This window comes from Aptenodytes forsteri, unplaced genomic scaffold (genome assembly GCF_000699145.1).
Source record: "Aptenodytes forsteri isolate BGI_AS27 unplaced genomic scaffold, ASM69914v1 Scaffold382, whole genome shotgun sequence".
In the NCBI taxonomy this organism is placed as follows: Eukaryota; Metazoa; Chordata; class Aves; order Sphenisciformes; family Spheniscidae; genus Aptenodytes; species Aptenodytes forsteri.
Window position 1 is genome coordinate 1,861,534 of NW_008794625.1, and position 16,249 is coordinate 1,877,782.

Consider the following 16,249-nt stretch of genomic DNA (forward strand, 5'->3'; position numbering starts at 1 on the left):
CCACCTGCTAACTACTCATGTGTGCGGCATCTCATATACACCCCCAAGCAAGCAGGGTCTCACATCTAGTATCTCAACACCACACCAGACCCTGGACGCCTAGAGAACCGGAGAAGCAGTATGGGGGTAAAAAGCAGAAGTACAGAACTGCTGCTGCTCCACAGCCAGAGAGGCTGCTGAAGGCATAACCCCCTGTGGTACAAAGTCCAAACCATCGTTCTGTTTTGTTCCATCTCCATTGGAGACAAACTTATTTTCATTAATATTTTAAGATTACAGCTTAATGATGCATTATGTATTAAAGGTGTTTGAAAAAATAGGCTAGAGGAAGCCTAGAAGTTCCTCTGCATAAGTGATTAAGGAAGAAAATTGCGTTCTCAGGAAGCTGCTGTTTGCATACAGATGCTAGCATTGTTCATGCTGCCAATTTATCAGTTTCATTTCGGAAATGTTGCCCAGGATGATGATAAAAGGCTCTAACTCCAGTATTTCAAGTACATCAAGTTACACACTGGATTTTGAAAACATTAGCATCATAGACGGTTTAGCTTCTGCTTTATTCTTGGTCAATGAAACTACAAAATGCCTTAAACTTCTTACTGGTGATCAGTTATGCCTGGAAGTTAATAAAATTCTTTTAGAGGATACAAGATCTGTTATGTAGAAATAAGAGATTTAGATTTTTAGTAAGTCTTCAGAAAATTAAGAAAAAAAGAATTTTAGAAACATGAAAGTCCATCAGAAATTAAGTAAGAATATTTCAGTCAGAAGAATCTGCGGGGTTAATTCAGCCTCTTGGATCCAGAAATATTAACAGTTCGCTCATTTCTACTCTGAAGAGTTCAGCTGTGAAGTCATGAATGACAAAAGACCCTGTGAGATGCCAACAGCATCACAGCGATTCCTGTGAAGTTCATACCGAAAACACAGCAAACATTTGTCAAGTTCTTGCCTTATGCAGGCTCTTAGTTTGACTTACAAAACCAAGCAGTTACCCGCGGCCAGGAGAGCCCAGCATGGCTGTGCTTAACACCAGGAGGAGCCAGGTGAATTTTCACTCCCTACCATACAGCTGGGGGTTGGAATCAGCTCCTGCGCTCCTCCCAGAAAAACTGCTGACGAAAGTAAAGTAAGTAAAGTAGGGATGTTTGGTCATTCAGGGGCATGGATAGTCCTAACCTTTCTTTTCCATGTGCTACTTGGCTTACTACATCAAGGCTTATTTCCTTCTGTCAAAATCTCAGCATCTCCCTTTTTTAACCCTCTTACCTACTTCTCTGCCTTCTCTCTTCCTTTTAAGCACTAGTGCCTTCTTCACATTTGCTCTTTCAAATGTATCTTCCTAGATCTTGCTGGCACTTCTCACTTTACCTCTTACTTTTCCTCCTCCCTTGACACTCATTTCATTCTGTTGCCTGTGGGACATCTGTCTCTCATGATACTGTTCATTCTTTGTACACTATAGCCCTTTTTCCAACAGCCCGTCCCCACAACTTTAACGTTTAAATCTCAATCTAAATGAAAAGTAAAGCATGTGTCAGCATTACTTCCCTTCCCAAGACAAGAAAATACCACTGAAGCTGGTTTCTTAACATAAACCCAATGCAATTACGTTCCCTGAAGTCTCCGTGCACCAGGTGAAGCTATCCTCCTTTCCCAAGTGTCACGAACAAATTATTTGGAAGTACAAAAGGATTGGCTGTGACCAAATACTAACGTGCACTTAATGGACTGCAGATTTTGCAGGATGTTTAAAGTTTTCCCTCTGATCTCTCTGAACTTTGGCCTTCATTTGTTTATACAGGCAGAGGCCAATAGGTCATACCACTAAAATCAGCAAATTGTTTACACATATGGCAAGCATGCATGGAGCAGTAATGTAGTCATGGCTACAACCGTACACAGCACATTAAAGCAATTGCTTTAGTTGAAATAACAAAGACACAGCGAGTCCACAAAGGTGATGAGGAGACCTTCCAGTGCAACGAAACTCGGTATGAACTAAGAAATTAATTGGCATTTCTTCAGAAGCCAATGCACACGTTCTAGTCCAGTCTAACCCAAGTCACTCACAGTAACAGCGCTTGTTTCATAAAAAGGGGCGGCCTTTGACATTATCAGCATCAAAACTTTACAGATTTTTAAGTGCAAGTGCTAATTCAGCACTGTGGCAGTTAATACTGCAAAGAATATAAAAGTTTACAAAGTGAGGCTGGAGGAGAAGCTGTCACTGAAGGTACATGAACTCCAAGCACGCTGCTGGGCTGCGTTTGTTTGAACACCAGACTCCAGTACGGTGCCCGTGGCTGGATGATGCATTTCACCCGAGGCAATTTACTGGGGAGAAGTTCTTTGTTCAGTGAAAAAACATTATTTTCACAATACTTACACTAGCTTTAAAACTAAAATTTGCTATTTAAAAAAATCATTACGTGCTTAAAAAAAACCCTAATTCCTAAGCCTTTAAAAATTATTTAAACCTTTATAGAGAAAGATCTTTTAAAAAGCCTCTCCAAAAAACATATTTTACATATTATGAATTACTTGGAAACGAGGCGTTTTCAGAAGCATAAAGCATTTCCATTTTCAAAGTGTGAACGGGGTACTAATATAACCCCAATACTCTGTTTTGTTTTGATGGACAGAGGAACGTATTTTTGAGAGCAATTACAGGCTCTCTGCTTAAGAGAATGCCAAAACTAAAAGGTAAACACTACAAGAAATGAGGAAAAGTGCCAGGATCTAAGAGAAACTAATCACTTTGTCTTGGTTAAATATATCGTAGCTGTCAAGCTTGCCGAAACCACAGAGAAAAGGAAGCCATTTTTTTTAGCTTCAAGATGCTGTATCAAGGCTTTGTGGCCTATTCAGTGGCATACTGAATAGGCATACAGATATGTGGCATAAACAAGAAGAGTACTATTAAACATTTATAGTTACTTTTTATTGAAAAGCAGAAGCACGTCTTCGTTAAATTCCATGTCCAAACAATACGTGCAGACATGAACTCCTACTTGCAATGGAGACGCAGCACGCTGTAGAAATAAAAATGTCTGCTGGGAGAAAATGCAACTGTGAGTCTCAAACAAAAATTATCCTTTTTTAATGTTACCTACTTCCTTGCTCAGAATACATTTTGGTTTCATACAAATCACTTTTCTGGAATAAGATAATTTGTTTGGCCAACCAGTGATAAGAAATTGGCAGAGACAGAGTTAATAAGTAATCTTCTCTTTAAAAAAGAGAAAAAAAAACAGCCCAAAGATATGCCAGGTCTGGAAGTTCATTACTTTCAGAAAGAAATGTTCACGTAAGGCAGGGAGATAGTCTTATGTTGTTATTCATCATACGAGTTGAACACATCTACGAAATTTGTGTTTTCTTAGGCATGTCCATGGAAAATACAGGTATAGCTTTGACTAACCGATCCAAGGTAACACTGGACACCTGCCTCACTCAATTACTGCCTGCTAAGTCCGCTCTGAACAAGCGTTACCAAAAATATTTTATCCAATGCTCCTAGAGAATAATCTTCCCATTGCAACAGACACTCTTAGCACCAACGCTGAAGATGTGCAACTGCAAACCAGTCATGCAGAATCCTGGCCATTGCGCAGAAGGCTATACAAAATGCTCTGTTTGTGTCAAATTACCAACAGAAATCCTCTTAGGAGTGTCATCATTTTATCTCCTGTATTTCACCACCAATTAACGTTTAAAAATAATGTTTAAACAACTGAAAGAGTCCTCATCATTTTGTACATGAAGTTCAGTTGTGTCAATAACTTCTAACGTAACATCTCCTCTGCCTCAACCCTGAGTTTCAGCACTGAAGACCGAAATGCCCCATCTGACGCTTCTAGTGCTGGAGGTTTTTCAGCAAAAATCAGGTTTGATAACAGGCCTTAAGACAGATCTGATCATCAGTCCCAACCCAAAACAGTTTAAAGTGAAAGACTAAAATTATTTAAATTCTGTGTACATGCACTAATCAAACACGACAAGGGGGAGCTTTGATCCAGCCCTGTCCTCGCTAGCAGGACTTTTCATTTGTTATCTTCAAAGGGCAACACAAAACTGAACCTGAGGACACGGTCCCTGTCATGCTCCATCAGGTCTCCCCGCTGGCTATCCCAGGGAAACTACAAAATACACCAGCTCACAGACACAGAGGACAGGGGAGAAAAGATTCAAGGAAAAAATGCTGGCAGAAAAGGAACACAAAAGGATGACTTGCAGCAGAACTTACCACCTTTTACTAGAGCGAAACGCTATCTGGGAGAAAGTGGGACACAGCACAGTTGAAGGCTGCCGAGCTCAGAATTACAGCTGCGAAAAGCAAATCCCGTTCTGCCACTTGCCAACTTCTGAGCATTTGACTTCACAGCCTCGGCGTTATTTTAACACAGCTGTACTGCTGGGGCAGCTTACCTCTCGTTTACGCAGGGAGGTAGACAGCACCGTCACTACTTCCACTGGAACCATCTGCAGAACACGGCAGCATTTCTGGACGTGCTCGTTTTCAGGCACACTGCCTGTAGATTTACCATAAAAATATGGTTTTTGCTATAATCTGAAAACCGGTATATAAATTGCCACTCACCACAATATACTCCAGGAAGATCGGGATCTTCTCGCGTTTATCTTTTTAAAGTGGAATGTGGTCTGAGCCCAAACTAGAAATCAGGTTGCTATCTGCCTCTCCTAATAGAGAAGCTCCACTGCCTTTAAGGGGAAAGAAAAAAGAAGAGGCCATCTGCAGAAAGAGCTTGTGATTAGAGAAGGGAAGAAACTTCCATGGCTAGAGAGACAAATAAAGTAGTATCTTAAGGAGAAGTATAACTTACGAGGAAACTCGTATGAAATCATAGTCAAAATGGAAAAGGCATACACATTTTTGGCAATAAAGTAAATATATCACTGGGTAATGTATTGCAGAAGCATCATTATTTGCACTGAAGCTTGGATTTATGCTGTACAATGCCCAACAGCAATACAGATACAGCAAATTCAAAAATAAATACCCTTTACAAATTTCCACTTCTAATACAAACCTGTGAGAATCAGCTCACATCACTGAGCAATTCCAGCATCATAGCTCAAACAAATTCATAAAAGAATTAAGGCTATCAAATTTCTAATTGCTGTTTTTGAGAAATAAATACGATATTCAAAGCATAACTTTAGATTACAACATTCACTTCGATTTTGAGAACAAAGGTGTAGTCGTTGCTCTTCAAGGTTCTTATTTCTTAAAAACAGGATACATGGGAAATCAGTGGAAACATGATCAGAACACACTAACATGCACTTTTTCCTTAAAACTGTCAGATTTGGCAGTTGCTGTGGCACCTTTATGAACCAGAGCAGGAAGAAAAAGCACAGGTATGTCAGGACGCAAATAAACCATGAGACAGCTGTGGACTACTGACACTTGTTCTTAGCCTTAGGAGCTACTGAACTGAAAATAAAGTATGCCAGCACCTTCTTATGTTTTAGGTCAACGATAACTGGATTCCCTGCTAAATAAACAAACTAGACTAGATTGTAAGGGGAAAAAAACCCTGTTATCTGTAAAGGTAATGAGTGCCTTAGATGGCCTGAGGTGTCTCTATCGCTGAAGGTCTTAATAGGTCAAAGTTGTATGAAACAAGACAAGGCTAATCTTACAAGCGTAGGAGCTTGACAAGCTCTTTGTAGCTATGTACTTTCATAAGCAACTATTTACTACCAACCTGAGGTAATCAGATGATTCTCTGCATGATTACAATTAATTTATACAAATGAAAAAAACAAATATTCAACGTCCACCCAAAAAGACCATTACAAAGACCATTCACCATTACAGCTGAAGTCGCACCCTTAAATCTGAAATGTCCTTCCTCTGGAAGAGTGACACTGCACCTAATGTTCTGCTGTTATCAGGAACAAAAACTGCCCTATCTGAAGATAGGGACGAGGAAAAAAAAAAGTTAGGTGAGAATTTATTAATAATAAGACTGTGGTAACATAAAAGAAGAGAAACTCAGCTGGGGAAGAGAGGAAAGAAGCGGGAGGACTGAAAAAAAGAAGAGTATCTTGGAGAGAGATGTAATGCAGAGACCACCAGGAAGGGGCAGGAGGTGGCTGGGGCAAAAAGCCAGCTAGCCGAGTGGCATATTCTAGTAACAATGTAGTGGTTTCAACCTGCTGAGAAAGGGCTGAGAATTAATTAGAAAGTGTCAACAAATTAGGATTAAAGGACAAGAAATGCACTTCACCCAGGGAAGGGGGGGTGCATGTGAAGGAAGACCAAAAAAAACCCCAACAATGAGCTATCTGATTCCTGAAGTAGGAACTGAAAGTGCTGTTTCCTGTTAAATTCTCTCAAAAGCTAAAGATTGCTTCTTCACAGCATTAGCTGTGTAATTACTACCGCTTCATCCTCTGATTGGATGTCTGTAGGGAAAATTCTTCCTAAGGTTTAGCAACACTGGATTTTCAGAGTACATTATTTCCATTGCAACCTCCAGAGTAATGTATTATATGAATATCATATACAACAAACAGGTTTAGATAAACACAAAAAATATATCCATTTAAAAATTTTAATTGAAAACCATTTGAGGGAAAAGCCAGAGTCTGATGAGGGATTATACATTTCTCCTGGCAGTTAACAATTCTGCAGTTTTGACTTAGGTTTCTTTACGGTAAAAAGGCCTCCAAGGGGAAGAGTCCATATTTATAATTAGCATTTGTGGTATGTTAGAGACAGACCAATGCGAATTAAAATAAACTGAGAACAGTAGGAAAGAGGAAAGAAGTTGGGCTTAGCTCCAAATTTGTTATTTTAGCTCAGAAACATCACCCTTATTTCACAGCATTAGACACATGCAACCTAAGACCTGAACGTGATTCAAGGGTTAAGTTGTGGTCTTCTGCCAGGCTAAGACCCCACATCCCAAAGCTTCTGTAGCTGTATCAGCAGGCAGAGGGGATGCGCCCTGAGCCCCCTCCTCCCTCCTTCCCCACACCTGTGACGCAGAACCACCCCAAGGCTTCTTCCCGGTGGGCTGCAGGAGCACGGGCAGCCTCAGCAGCAGCCGCCAAACCTCGGAGAGGCAGGAGCCCAAGGGATCACCCTTCCCGCAGGCAACCCAGGGGCGGAGAGGGAGTGCAGGATCCAGAAATGCAAATTACTCTTTCTGGGCTTCTACGCAGGAGCAGACACGGCTCCCTGGACTGCGCTAATGTTCTCCAAACATCCTCAGCTTTATGATTGCACCAGCTCGCTGCAGGCATGGCGAACAGGCTGCTGGCACATAAAAACAGGACCCCAGAATTTCTGTTTGGATAATTGCTTTAATCCACCTATTCATTCATTGTAGGTAAGTTCGAAGCACGTACTTTGAATAATACTTCTGTTTCATTTGGGGATGTAAATCGTTACAGATGTTAAAAGTAGGCTATATGCTGCAGGGCAGTGGTCAGTAAGAGCTGACAGAGGGCCTAGGGACCCTTGTCGGCAAGTACCAAATACTACAAGAAGGATCTGTAGGTTAAAATATGAACTGGTACACATAAATGTTTTCCATAAATTACATTTTTAAGTAAAGTCATCTTCTTTTTTGAGACAAATGCTTTCAGCTCCCTGAACTCGACAATTAGGCTTATTTTCAAAATTGCGTTAGGGTTATGCAAGGTTTAGCACAAGAACCACAATGGACTATCAATATCAAGTTCAAGGAGCATTCTTTCACACCTAAACAGCAAAAAGAACCATAAATACCACACAAAAGGAAATAAACAGTCTGCTATAGAATATTCCAAAGTAGCTGTACTAAGTTCCATCAGACATTATTACTGAGAAGTTGGTTGGGCAGCATTACCCCAAAATCTTGCCAAATTTACTCATCTCTAAGAAATAGCTTCGGGATTTATAACCAGAAACATATAAATTGGCAGTAGTGGGGTGTTATTTTTTAATCTTCAGTTATCGTAGTCTACTCAACATGTCGTAGTAGAGAATTCAGAGCTCCTTCCTTTCACATGCAGTTTCAAGACCTTTGGAGCTCATTTAAACATTGACTTATCCCTCCTTAATGCAAATGCACAACAGTCAAGAGTTTAGGCAAGAGTTTGGCAAGTTGTAGCTTTCTTTAAAATTGTCACGATCACATGGAGACAGTGTCCCTAATTAGGACGCACCCCACAACGTATCTCAAGCAGATGCTCCACTCCAAGGCAGCAGCTGTAGCAGCCAGCACTGCACTTTCAGCGAGAGTACATGTTACAGGGTGAAGACATCTGAAAGCGCTACCAGCAGGCATTTTTACAGATGGCCAGTGTTGATGCACGCCTGCAGATGTTTCTTCACGACACTAGTGAGAGCGTGCTGTGCTGACGTATGCACGTGGGACGGGTCCCAAGACCAGCAGAGCCCCACAAACCCTCCTGCCAGCCCTCAGTATTTCATTTCAACCAACTCTATGCTATCACACAAGGATGGCTGGAAAATCTTTCTGCAGTCTCCTTCTGCCTTCTCCCCGCCTAGGAAGGTATTAAATTCTAAATTTTGTACCTATGAGTTGCACTGTCAAATTCTATGTCTATGGATCACCTATTATTATTATATACAAATACAGACCATCTGCTTTGCTCTTCCACACCAATTCAGAACAGGGCAGAGCTGGACCTGTAATGCATGCTTACAACTTCCAGAAGTCAAAATACTGACTATTCGGTCAGGTATTTTTAAGGATCAAAATAAATCACTGCACTCAACTCACCTACTCAATGACGAAGTTTTCCACCACGGCGCTGTTCTATTGTCCTCCCACCGCTTTGTTTAAACACACAAGTACTAATGTATCAGTCATGATCTGCAATGTACATTTATACGAAAGTGTTTTGCTATTGCTCTGTTCCAGTCTATAAACAGTCCTCAGGACTCCTCATCAGACAACAGATAAAAATAGCCTAGCTTTTTTTAAACACGTACATACCCTGATGAAAAGAGCATCTGAAAAATCACATATACTGCATTTATGTTATCTGGGTTTTTAAATTATTGCAATAGGCAATGAGTCAGAAGTCTGATGTAAAATTTTGTAAAACTTAGGCACTGGGCAAACATCAGTGTGGTAAATACTGATAGCATATGATCAAAGAAGTTTGTCCTGGGAAGAACTCAATGCGCCTATGATGAGCACTCTCCATCCTGTCCCCCTGCCTTCCCTCCCAAACCCTGACAAATATTTGCAACTCTGAGTCTCTCAAATATGAGTGAAGAACTGTCTAGTGAAAGCCAATGCACATCATCATGCGATGCTCAAAGTAGCTTCTGAAAGCAGAGTACTCTGGGTATCAGAAGCAGCTGGAAGAACTACGACTGATTTTAACTACAGCGTTATTCTAGGAGCAACATCCAGACTCCGGAGGGCACACAGGTTCTTGATCTTTGACCTGCAGCCTTATCCTTCTATGATTCTGCCATCTATGCAGTAATTAACATACTTCAAAGTCTGCGTCGTCTCTGTACCACTACAACATATGTTTAAGTTCATGGCAGCTGCACAAGCCCATCATTTGATCCTTTCACTCTTCCATTCCTGCAAGCCTTTCACTCTTTGCCAGGCAACTGAAATACATGGGCCTTTAAAGTATTCAGAAGTCTTCCATTTAAACAGCAAGTACTGAAATCACTAGAAGTCCCTGCAGTCGAGGTCTCCATTTGCTCCATAAGACACCACATAAACAACCATTGCAAGCTGTGGTATGCATTCTCAGCGGTAACAATCAATCACTAAATAGCAAGTTAGAAGTCACTGTTTGACAGCACAGTTTCAAGAACAGCTGAGTTACTATTGCCAGATCTACTAAAAGCTGCAATCAGCAGTACGAGATACTTCCAGGGAAGGGGGAGAAAGAGAAAAAAAAAAGAGAATTTGTAAGGTTAAAAAGCAAGCAAACAACAAATAAAAACCCCCACACATATGTACGTTCAAACGTATTTAAATTTGTGAATGCAACACGAGCATCTCACTGTTCTTCAAGATCTACTCCGATTTTCACAAGAACAATATTACAGGTTTTTATAATTGTTTAAGTGCTACGAGAGTGAACATGAAGAGTGCCACGACCAAACTTGCACTGCTACACAAGGGCTGGCTGGATAGAAACACTTTTAGCAGAGAAGAGAAGGTGTTTGCTTTAGAGCACCAGCTAAACAAGCTACTTTGGTTTCTTGAATGCTGTTTTTGTTGCAGGACAGTAATGGATCAGTGAACATGCGATAACAAGTGATGTGATTCCAGGATGTCAAACTGCCCCGCGGCAAAGCGGCTTTAAACTTCCTCTTCACATGATCAGATTAACACTCAGGCCTACATAAAAGATTAGTTTACAAATTTACTCTTAGCCATGGGTTCACACTTAAAAAAAAAAAAAAAGACTTACTTTGACTTTCTCAGGGAAATTTAAGAAAGCTACCTTGACTGCCCCGCGGCAAAGCGGCTTTAAACTTCCTCTTCACATGATCAGATTAACACTCAGGCCTACATAAAAGATTAGTTTACAAATTTACTCTTAGCCATGGGTTCACACTTAAAAAAAAAAAAAAGACTACTTTGACTTTCTCAGGGATAGTTTAGGAAGCTATCTTGCCTCTTCCAGCAAAATTATCCCACGAGAAACCGGATGGGAATTTTTCTCTCTGCCATCTCACAGACCACAGCTATCCTTCTCTACTTAGCCCCTTTTATTTTATAATTTCTATCAAACTCATTCACATCCTCCTCCTGTGTTTTCATCTTTCTAGAGCTCCCTTGAGCAGCCCTGTGAAGGCTACAAAAGGAATGCAGAATGATTCCTTGTGTGGACATGGTGGACCAAGCCGAGCTGTACTTTGCTTAGTTTGGCAGATATTCCCAGTATTATAAAAACTGCTTTTGCACACAAATATTCAGTATCTCTCCCCCACCACCCTCAAAAAAAAAAAAAAGCAGCTGTCAGCACACCACTCTTTGCAATGTCTGAGTAATTGCAAAATACTTACGATCCTTCGATATTCCCCTGTACGAAAGCACTCAGGAAGCTGCCATTTAGCATCTGGCTGTAATAACCTGCAGGGCTTCTATGGATAAAGATTCTTTCCCCCAGTGCTTATTACAGATGTTTATGAAAAGGTAATCTTAAACAGGGTCGAATTATTCAATTATGTTTCTACTCTCTATGTCAGATGTAAGGCTAACGAGCAGAGAATTAATTTTTGACAGAAAAAAAATCAGACCACCCCATCCTAATTGAAAAGAATAGTAAATTCCTTTAGAAATTACTAATTGAAAGGCAGGTGTTGTACACTTGCTATTATTCTCTTTTTACGAGACCAAGTTCCATTCATAAAGCCCAAAAACCATGAAAATTTTGTTCAGTTGTCTTATTTTTGTTAAATGTATGTACTTACATTCATGGTTCCTCCTATGGCTCAGATAACAGTCTTAAACAAGAACAAAGTTCCACGTACTGCCTCGTTCAGCCTTCCATTCCCCAATTCACATCAGCCGGTAAGCTGACTGTAGAAAACTGGGCATGACCGAACGTACGCTGTGCTGTGTAGGGACCCGGCAGAGCACACGTCTTCCCGAGCAGTGAGAAGAACTGGACAAGACCCAGTTCTGCAGCTTATCTTCTGGTGGGCTACTACTTCAAGGTCACAGCAGCAATATGCTGCTCCTTACTACGCAGTGATTTAATTTGGTATTACCCCTTTAGATCAAAAATAGCTAACGCTTATCCAAAAACCCATTATTTCCAGAGAAGAAAATACCCTGAGAGAGCACCTTCTGAAATGAACTAAGGAACAGAACTCTCTTTCAGAAAAACTGCTGAAAGCAATAATTGACCTGAGCTCCCAGATTCTTGGGGATCCACAGCTGCTTCTGAGGGCCCTGGAAAGGCAACTATGGAAAGAAAGCCTACTGGCCTGAATTCAAGTATGTTTATGCACAGCATGTAAGAGTTCCCACTACTACAGGAAATTTTTACAGGATTCACAAATCCTATTTGAAAACCACAGATTTAAAACACATCCTCCAGTAAACAAGAGTTTTACTGTTAAATATACCCAGGAAGTTTCTCAAAATCTTTTTTTCTGAGTCTGTTCACTTTCTTAGGACACAGATTTCTTGCCACTATGCTTGCCAAACGGGAAAATATTTTGCTACAATCCATATGATCGTTACAAGACACAACTAATAGGTATCAGTTGTGTGCAGTAACTATGGGATGCAATCTACTTACAGTGGACAGTCCCCTCTCCCCCAGCACACTCCGTTCACAACAAAAGGATAAAGAAAAAAATCCTACATGAGAAAAGTTGAAAGACAGTGTAACGAAGAAATATGGTAACACTTACGGTCAAGTCCGTTGATGTATCTCATTGTAATTTCACAGTGCCCCCAAACTGCACTGACTATGGGGTAAAGTTTTTTCCCTTTGAGTCCCCTGAAGGCCACTCCAAGATACTGTCCATCTACCATGAAGCTAAGCGTCCCTTCATCCATATCCAAAACCACCAGTAAGGAGTCTGGGAGTACAAAAGACTCATCCGGTTCCAAAAAGACAGGATACGTGACCCCAGGCTGGTTTTTACAATTGTGGTAGAGTTTGTTGCGTCCCAGATCCCAGCCCCACGATTCACTATTGCTACCCACCAACGACGTGTATCCCACCGAGTGCAGCGGAGCTTCGGCCGTGGAGACGCCCACCACAGCGTGAGTTCCCCGTTGCCTCGTGGGCCAGTGGATTTGCCAGACGTGCAGGCCTCTCGTGTAGCCGACTTTGCCCCGGATGCAATCTGTGCTTTGGGCAACGGGGTGTCTATGGAAAGTCAGTTTATCATCTTCCTTTACAAATATATTTAAGGAGCGATCTTCATTGTTCCAAGCATGTTTATACTGGACCTCCAGGTTGGCAGGGGGCATATCCAACAGCATGTCCAGTCGCGCCGGCTTGCAAAAATCCGGGCCTCTCAGCTCTCGTTTAACAGGTCTATAAGGGGGCTCCCTCACATCCACAGACTTTATGCTCCCTGAGATTTTCTGGCCCATTGCTTGGCTGCAGATTTACAAAGGAGAAAGAAAAGTTGACCTTGGCCCAACGTTACCTCATGAAAGCACTTTTACACTGAGCCAGTGACCTGACAAGCTGACTGGATTTACTTCTCCTGTCTGGAGCTTTTTAGCAGCAATGTTTTCAGAGAAAAAATGCTCCTGAAAGAAAGCAGAAAGTTTCCAGTTAGTTTAAGAAAGCCAGCAGCACACCCACAGCATATTTTTAAAGAACTTCTTCTCATCCCTAGTAGGTATTTTAAACACCAAAGCTGACAATTCACCACTTTTTGTTCAGTATCCTACAGCGCTAACCAGCCTGCCAGCAGGATGCTCCGAGCCCACCAGCGTACAGAGGGCAGACAGTCATTTCCTCCAATTCATAATAGGATGCAGACATTCCCCACCTTCTGCCCTTCCACCCATTCTGTCTGGCCGAGTTCACAACGCTCCCGAAGGCGGCGTACGCTATTCCCCAGCAACAGCGATAAACTTTATGTTCAGCGGTACCTTCACTTTCACTGTTTCATAGTCTTAGAAACACGCACGATGTCAGAATCTCCTTTTATTTCTAGATATTCTCTTCCCTGGGCCCTGGCGACACACGGCTTCAGCTTCTGTACCATTACTAAAACAAATGCAGCCAACAGCAAATGGCTGCAAAATTTTAAATGTTTACTTTTAACATACCCTGTCCTTAAATAAAAGAAAAAAACAAGAATTCATCAGGCTTTAGGTTTTTTTATAAAGGAGCTAAAAAGGGGGGTGGCGGGGTGGAGAGAGGTAACGAGGGAAGAGGCAGCATGGAAGGACAAATGAAGAACGGCAATTTCAGTTCTTCAGCAGACTTTTCTGTATGAGCAGCTACTACAACCGGCTATTTCTTCATGCTACTGGACAGCAGGCTAATCCACATTTTCTATACTGCAGTATTAGGCTGATGCGAAGGAGTGGAACACAGTAAGACACATTAAGGGGAATACATGATTTTGAAATGTATTCTTTCTGTGCTTCCATAGACAAACATGGTAATGTAGCTGGAAGTGGTCAAAAGCACCCAGGAAAGATTCTTTGCAGCCTGGGTAAGTTAGATTCATTCACCTTTTAGAGCTCAGGTGGAGTACAAAGGGAAGCCAAGAACCTCTAACAGTACTAAAGGGATAAAAATGAAAACAAAGTCCTATAAACTCAAGTAGATGATTGACATGGGATCAAATAAAGTATCTGCACTGCAGACACACTTCCGTCTTCCAGCAAAATAAGTGCCAAGTCCGGGAATGCTCAAATATAGCTGAGGAGACCCACTCTGTTTATTTACTGACAGAGCGATGAAGTGTTTCGGGAAGAAGCAAAAAATCACCAGACTTTCAAAAGCCTGAAGAGCCTAGGTGACAGCTGGTTTTCATAAAGCACCAAACAGCAGACAGGGGCAAGGATGTCTTGCAAAACTTTACTTGGTAAGTCACAAGTCCATGTTCTTCCTTTTAAAGAACTTCTACCCCAGATATACTGTCCCATTGCGAAGATCATTTCTGAAAGAAGATGAGTAAGAAACATGCACTCACAATGAAAGGAAATAAGAAGAGAAGTCTGGGAAAACACCACCTGTAAAATTTACCATCCAACCATGTTTTAGAAGTGAATGAAGTCCTTATATTATTTACAATGGCCAATACCATGTAAAGTGTTTTCTGCATTTATTAAATACAGAAATGAAACAACGCCTGCGTTATGTGAAAGCTTTCTTTCCAAAAAAAGAAGTGAAAAGTTGATTTTCAAATCCATGTGACAGTTAAGTTACTGCATAAAAATACTATTTTCTGGTGGCTGGTCCCACATGCGTATATGTGCACACCTGAGCACAAAACAACCTCCTCTTTGCACCTAATTTTAATCTTTAAAATCAAAATTAAACATAAGCCCCCAAGCCCCTCAGATCACGCTTACAGGAGGATTCAGAATGATTCACAGGAGCTTCTTCTCACCGGAACAGTACCACAACTTGAAAATTACCCCACAGGAAATCAGTTTGAACGATCCCCCTTACTTCTTTCCAGACCACGTGAAAAGAATCTGAAAGTTTAAACAGTAATTACATTTAACTTGACGCTTGCCATTTCCACTATTGGAGAAGCACTCATAGGTTGTTTCAAAGGTACGATGGCAAATTTTGCCCACCGAAGCAAGTTCAAGACTTGATTCCACACTAATAACTCTAGGGAAAATGAAATACTGACGCCAATAGACAGACAGGGAAGCAACAGGGAGTAAATGTCATCAGGTAAGTAAGGTTTCCTAGGAGGACACACGCTCAGGGATTGGGCAATTCCTTTAAATTGAGCTTGAAAGAAGGATATGCAAAGGGAAAGTGTCAGATGTTCAAAGGGAACCCCAGCGATTTCTGCATGAGACTTAGCTCTATATGCCTTTGAAAGTTTCCTCTTTAAAGCACAAGACAATTGCCACGTCCCTGTCAGGGTGCTAAGGGGAGGTGGCCAGGCAAGTCCTCAGTGCATCCTCCTGTATCACTTCATGATCACATGAGAAACCAGACTTGGCACAGAGGTTTACCTGGCAAATCACCAAGAGGTTATAAACACCAAAGTGATTCACTTGGCAAGCCACAGACAAACATTCTTCCTAATGCGCCCCAAACTGTAACATAAATAGGCTGCCAATAGATAGATCGGTAGTAAAATGCATCATTATGAATACCTTGATACGCGCACAACTGTGCCTTTACTCTGGGATGGGCTTAGTAAGTACTTTGGTTTGAAACTGTATCTTACAATATTAGGCCTTTCTTCATACACAGACATTACTACATAATTTAATTATATAATGTAATATGTTGCGAAATAGCTTTCTATGGACATACGACTCAACAATAATGTAGAAATCTTACAGTTACCGATGCATTCAAGATGCAGCAGTTCCTAAGCAGCGGTACAGCTCAAAAGCTACCTTTCATCAAATACTTTCTCCCACCCACTGCAACACATTACACTCTCTTGCATCCTAGTTCTGCGTAGCTGGTAGTTGTTCTGAGCTTCTGTTAGAAGGCCAACTATAGCCACACTAATCTCATTCAAGTATCAGTGAACTTGAACAAGTAAACGCAAAAAAAAAAAAAAAAAAAAAAACAAAATTTAATCATTTGT

The 16,249-nt window shown here is 41.2% G+C and overlaps 1 protein-coding gene across 1 annotated transcript in view; it reads right to left on the reverse strand.

The window, feature by feature from the left end:
- Positions 1-13,088, reverse strand: part of SPSB4 (splA/ryanodine receptor domain and SOCS box containing 4) — a 67,212-nt gene extending 54,124 nt beyond the window's left edge. Inside the window, exon 1 of the mRNA XM_009273352.1 lies at positions 12,395-13,088. Coding sequence (XP_009271627.1) covers positions 12,395-13,088 — 694 coding nt within the window. The remainder of the gene's footprint in view (positions 1-12,394) is intronic.
- Between the last annotated feature and the right edge of the window lie 3,161 nt (positions 13,089-16,249).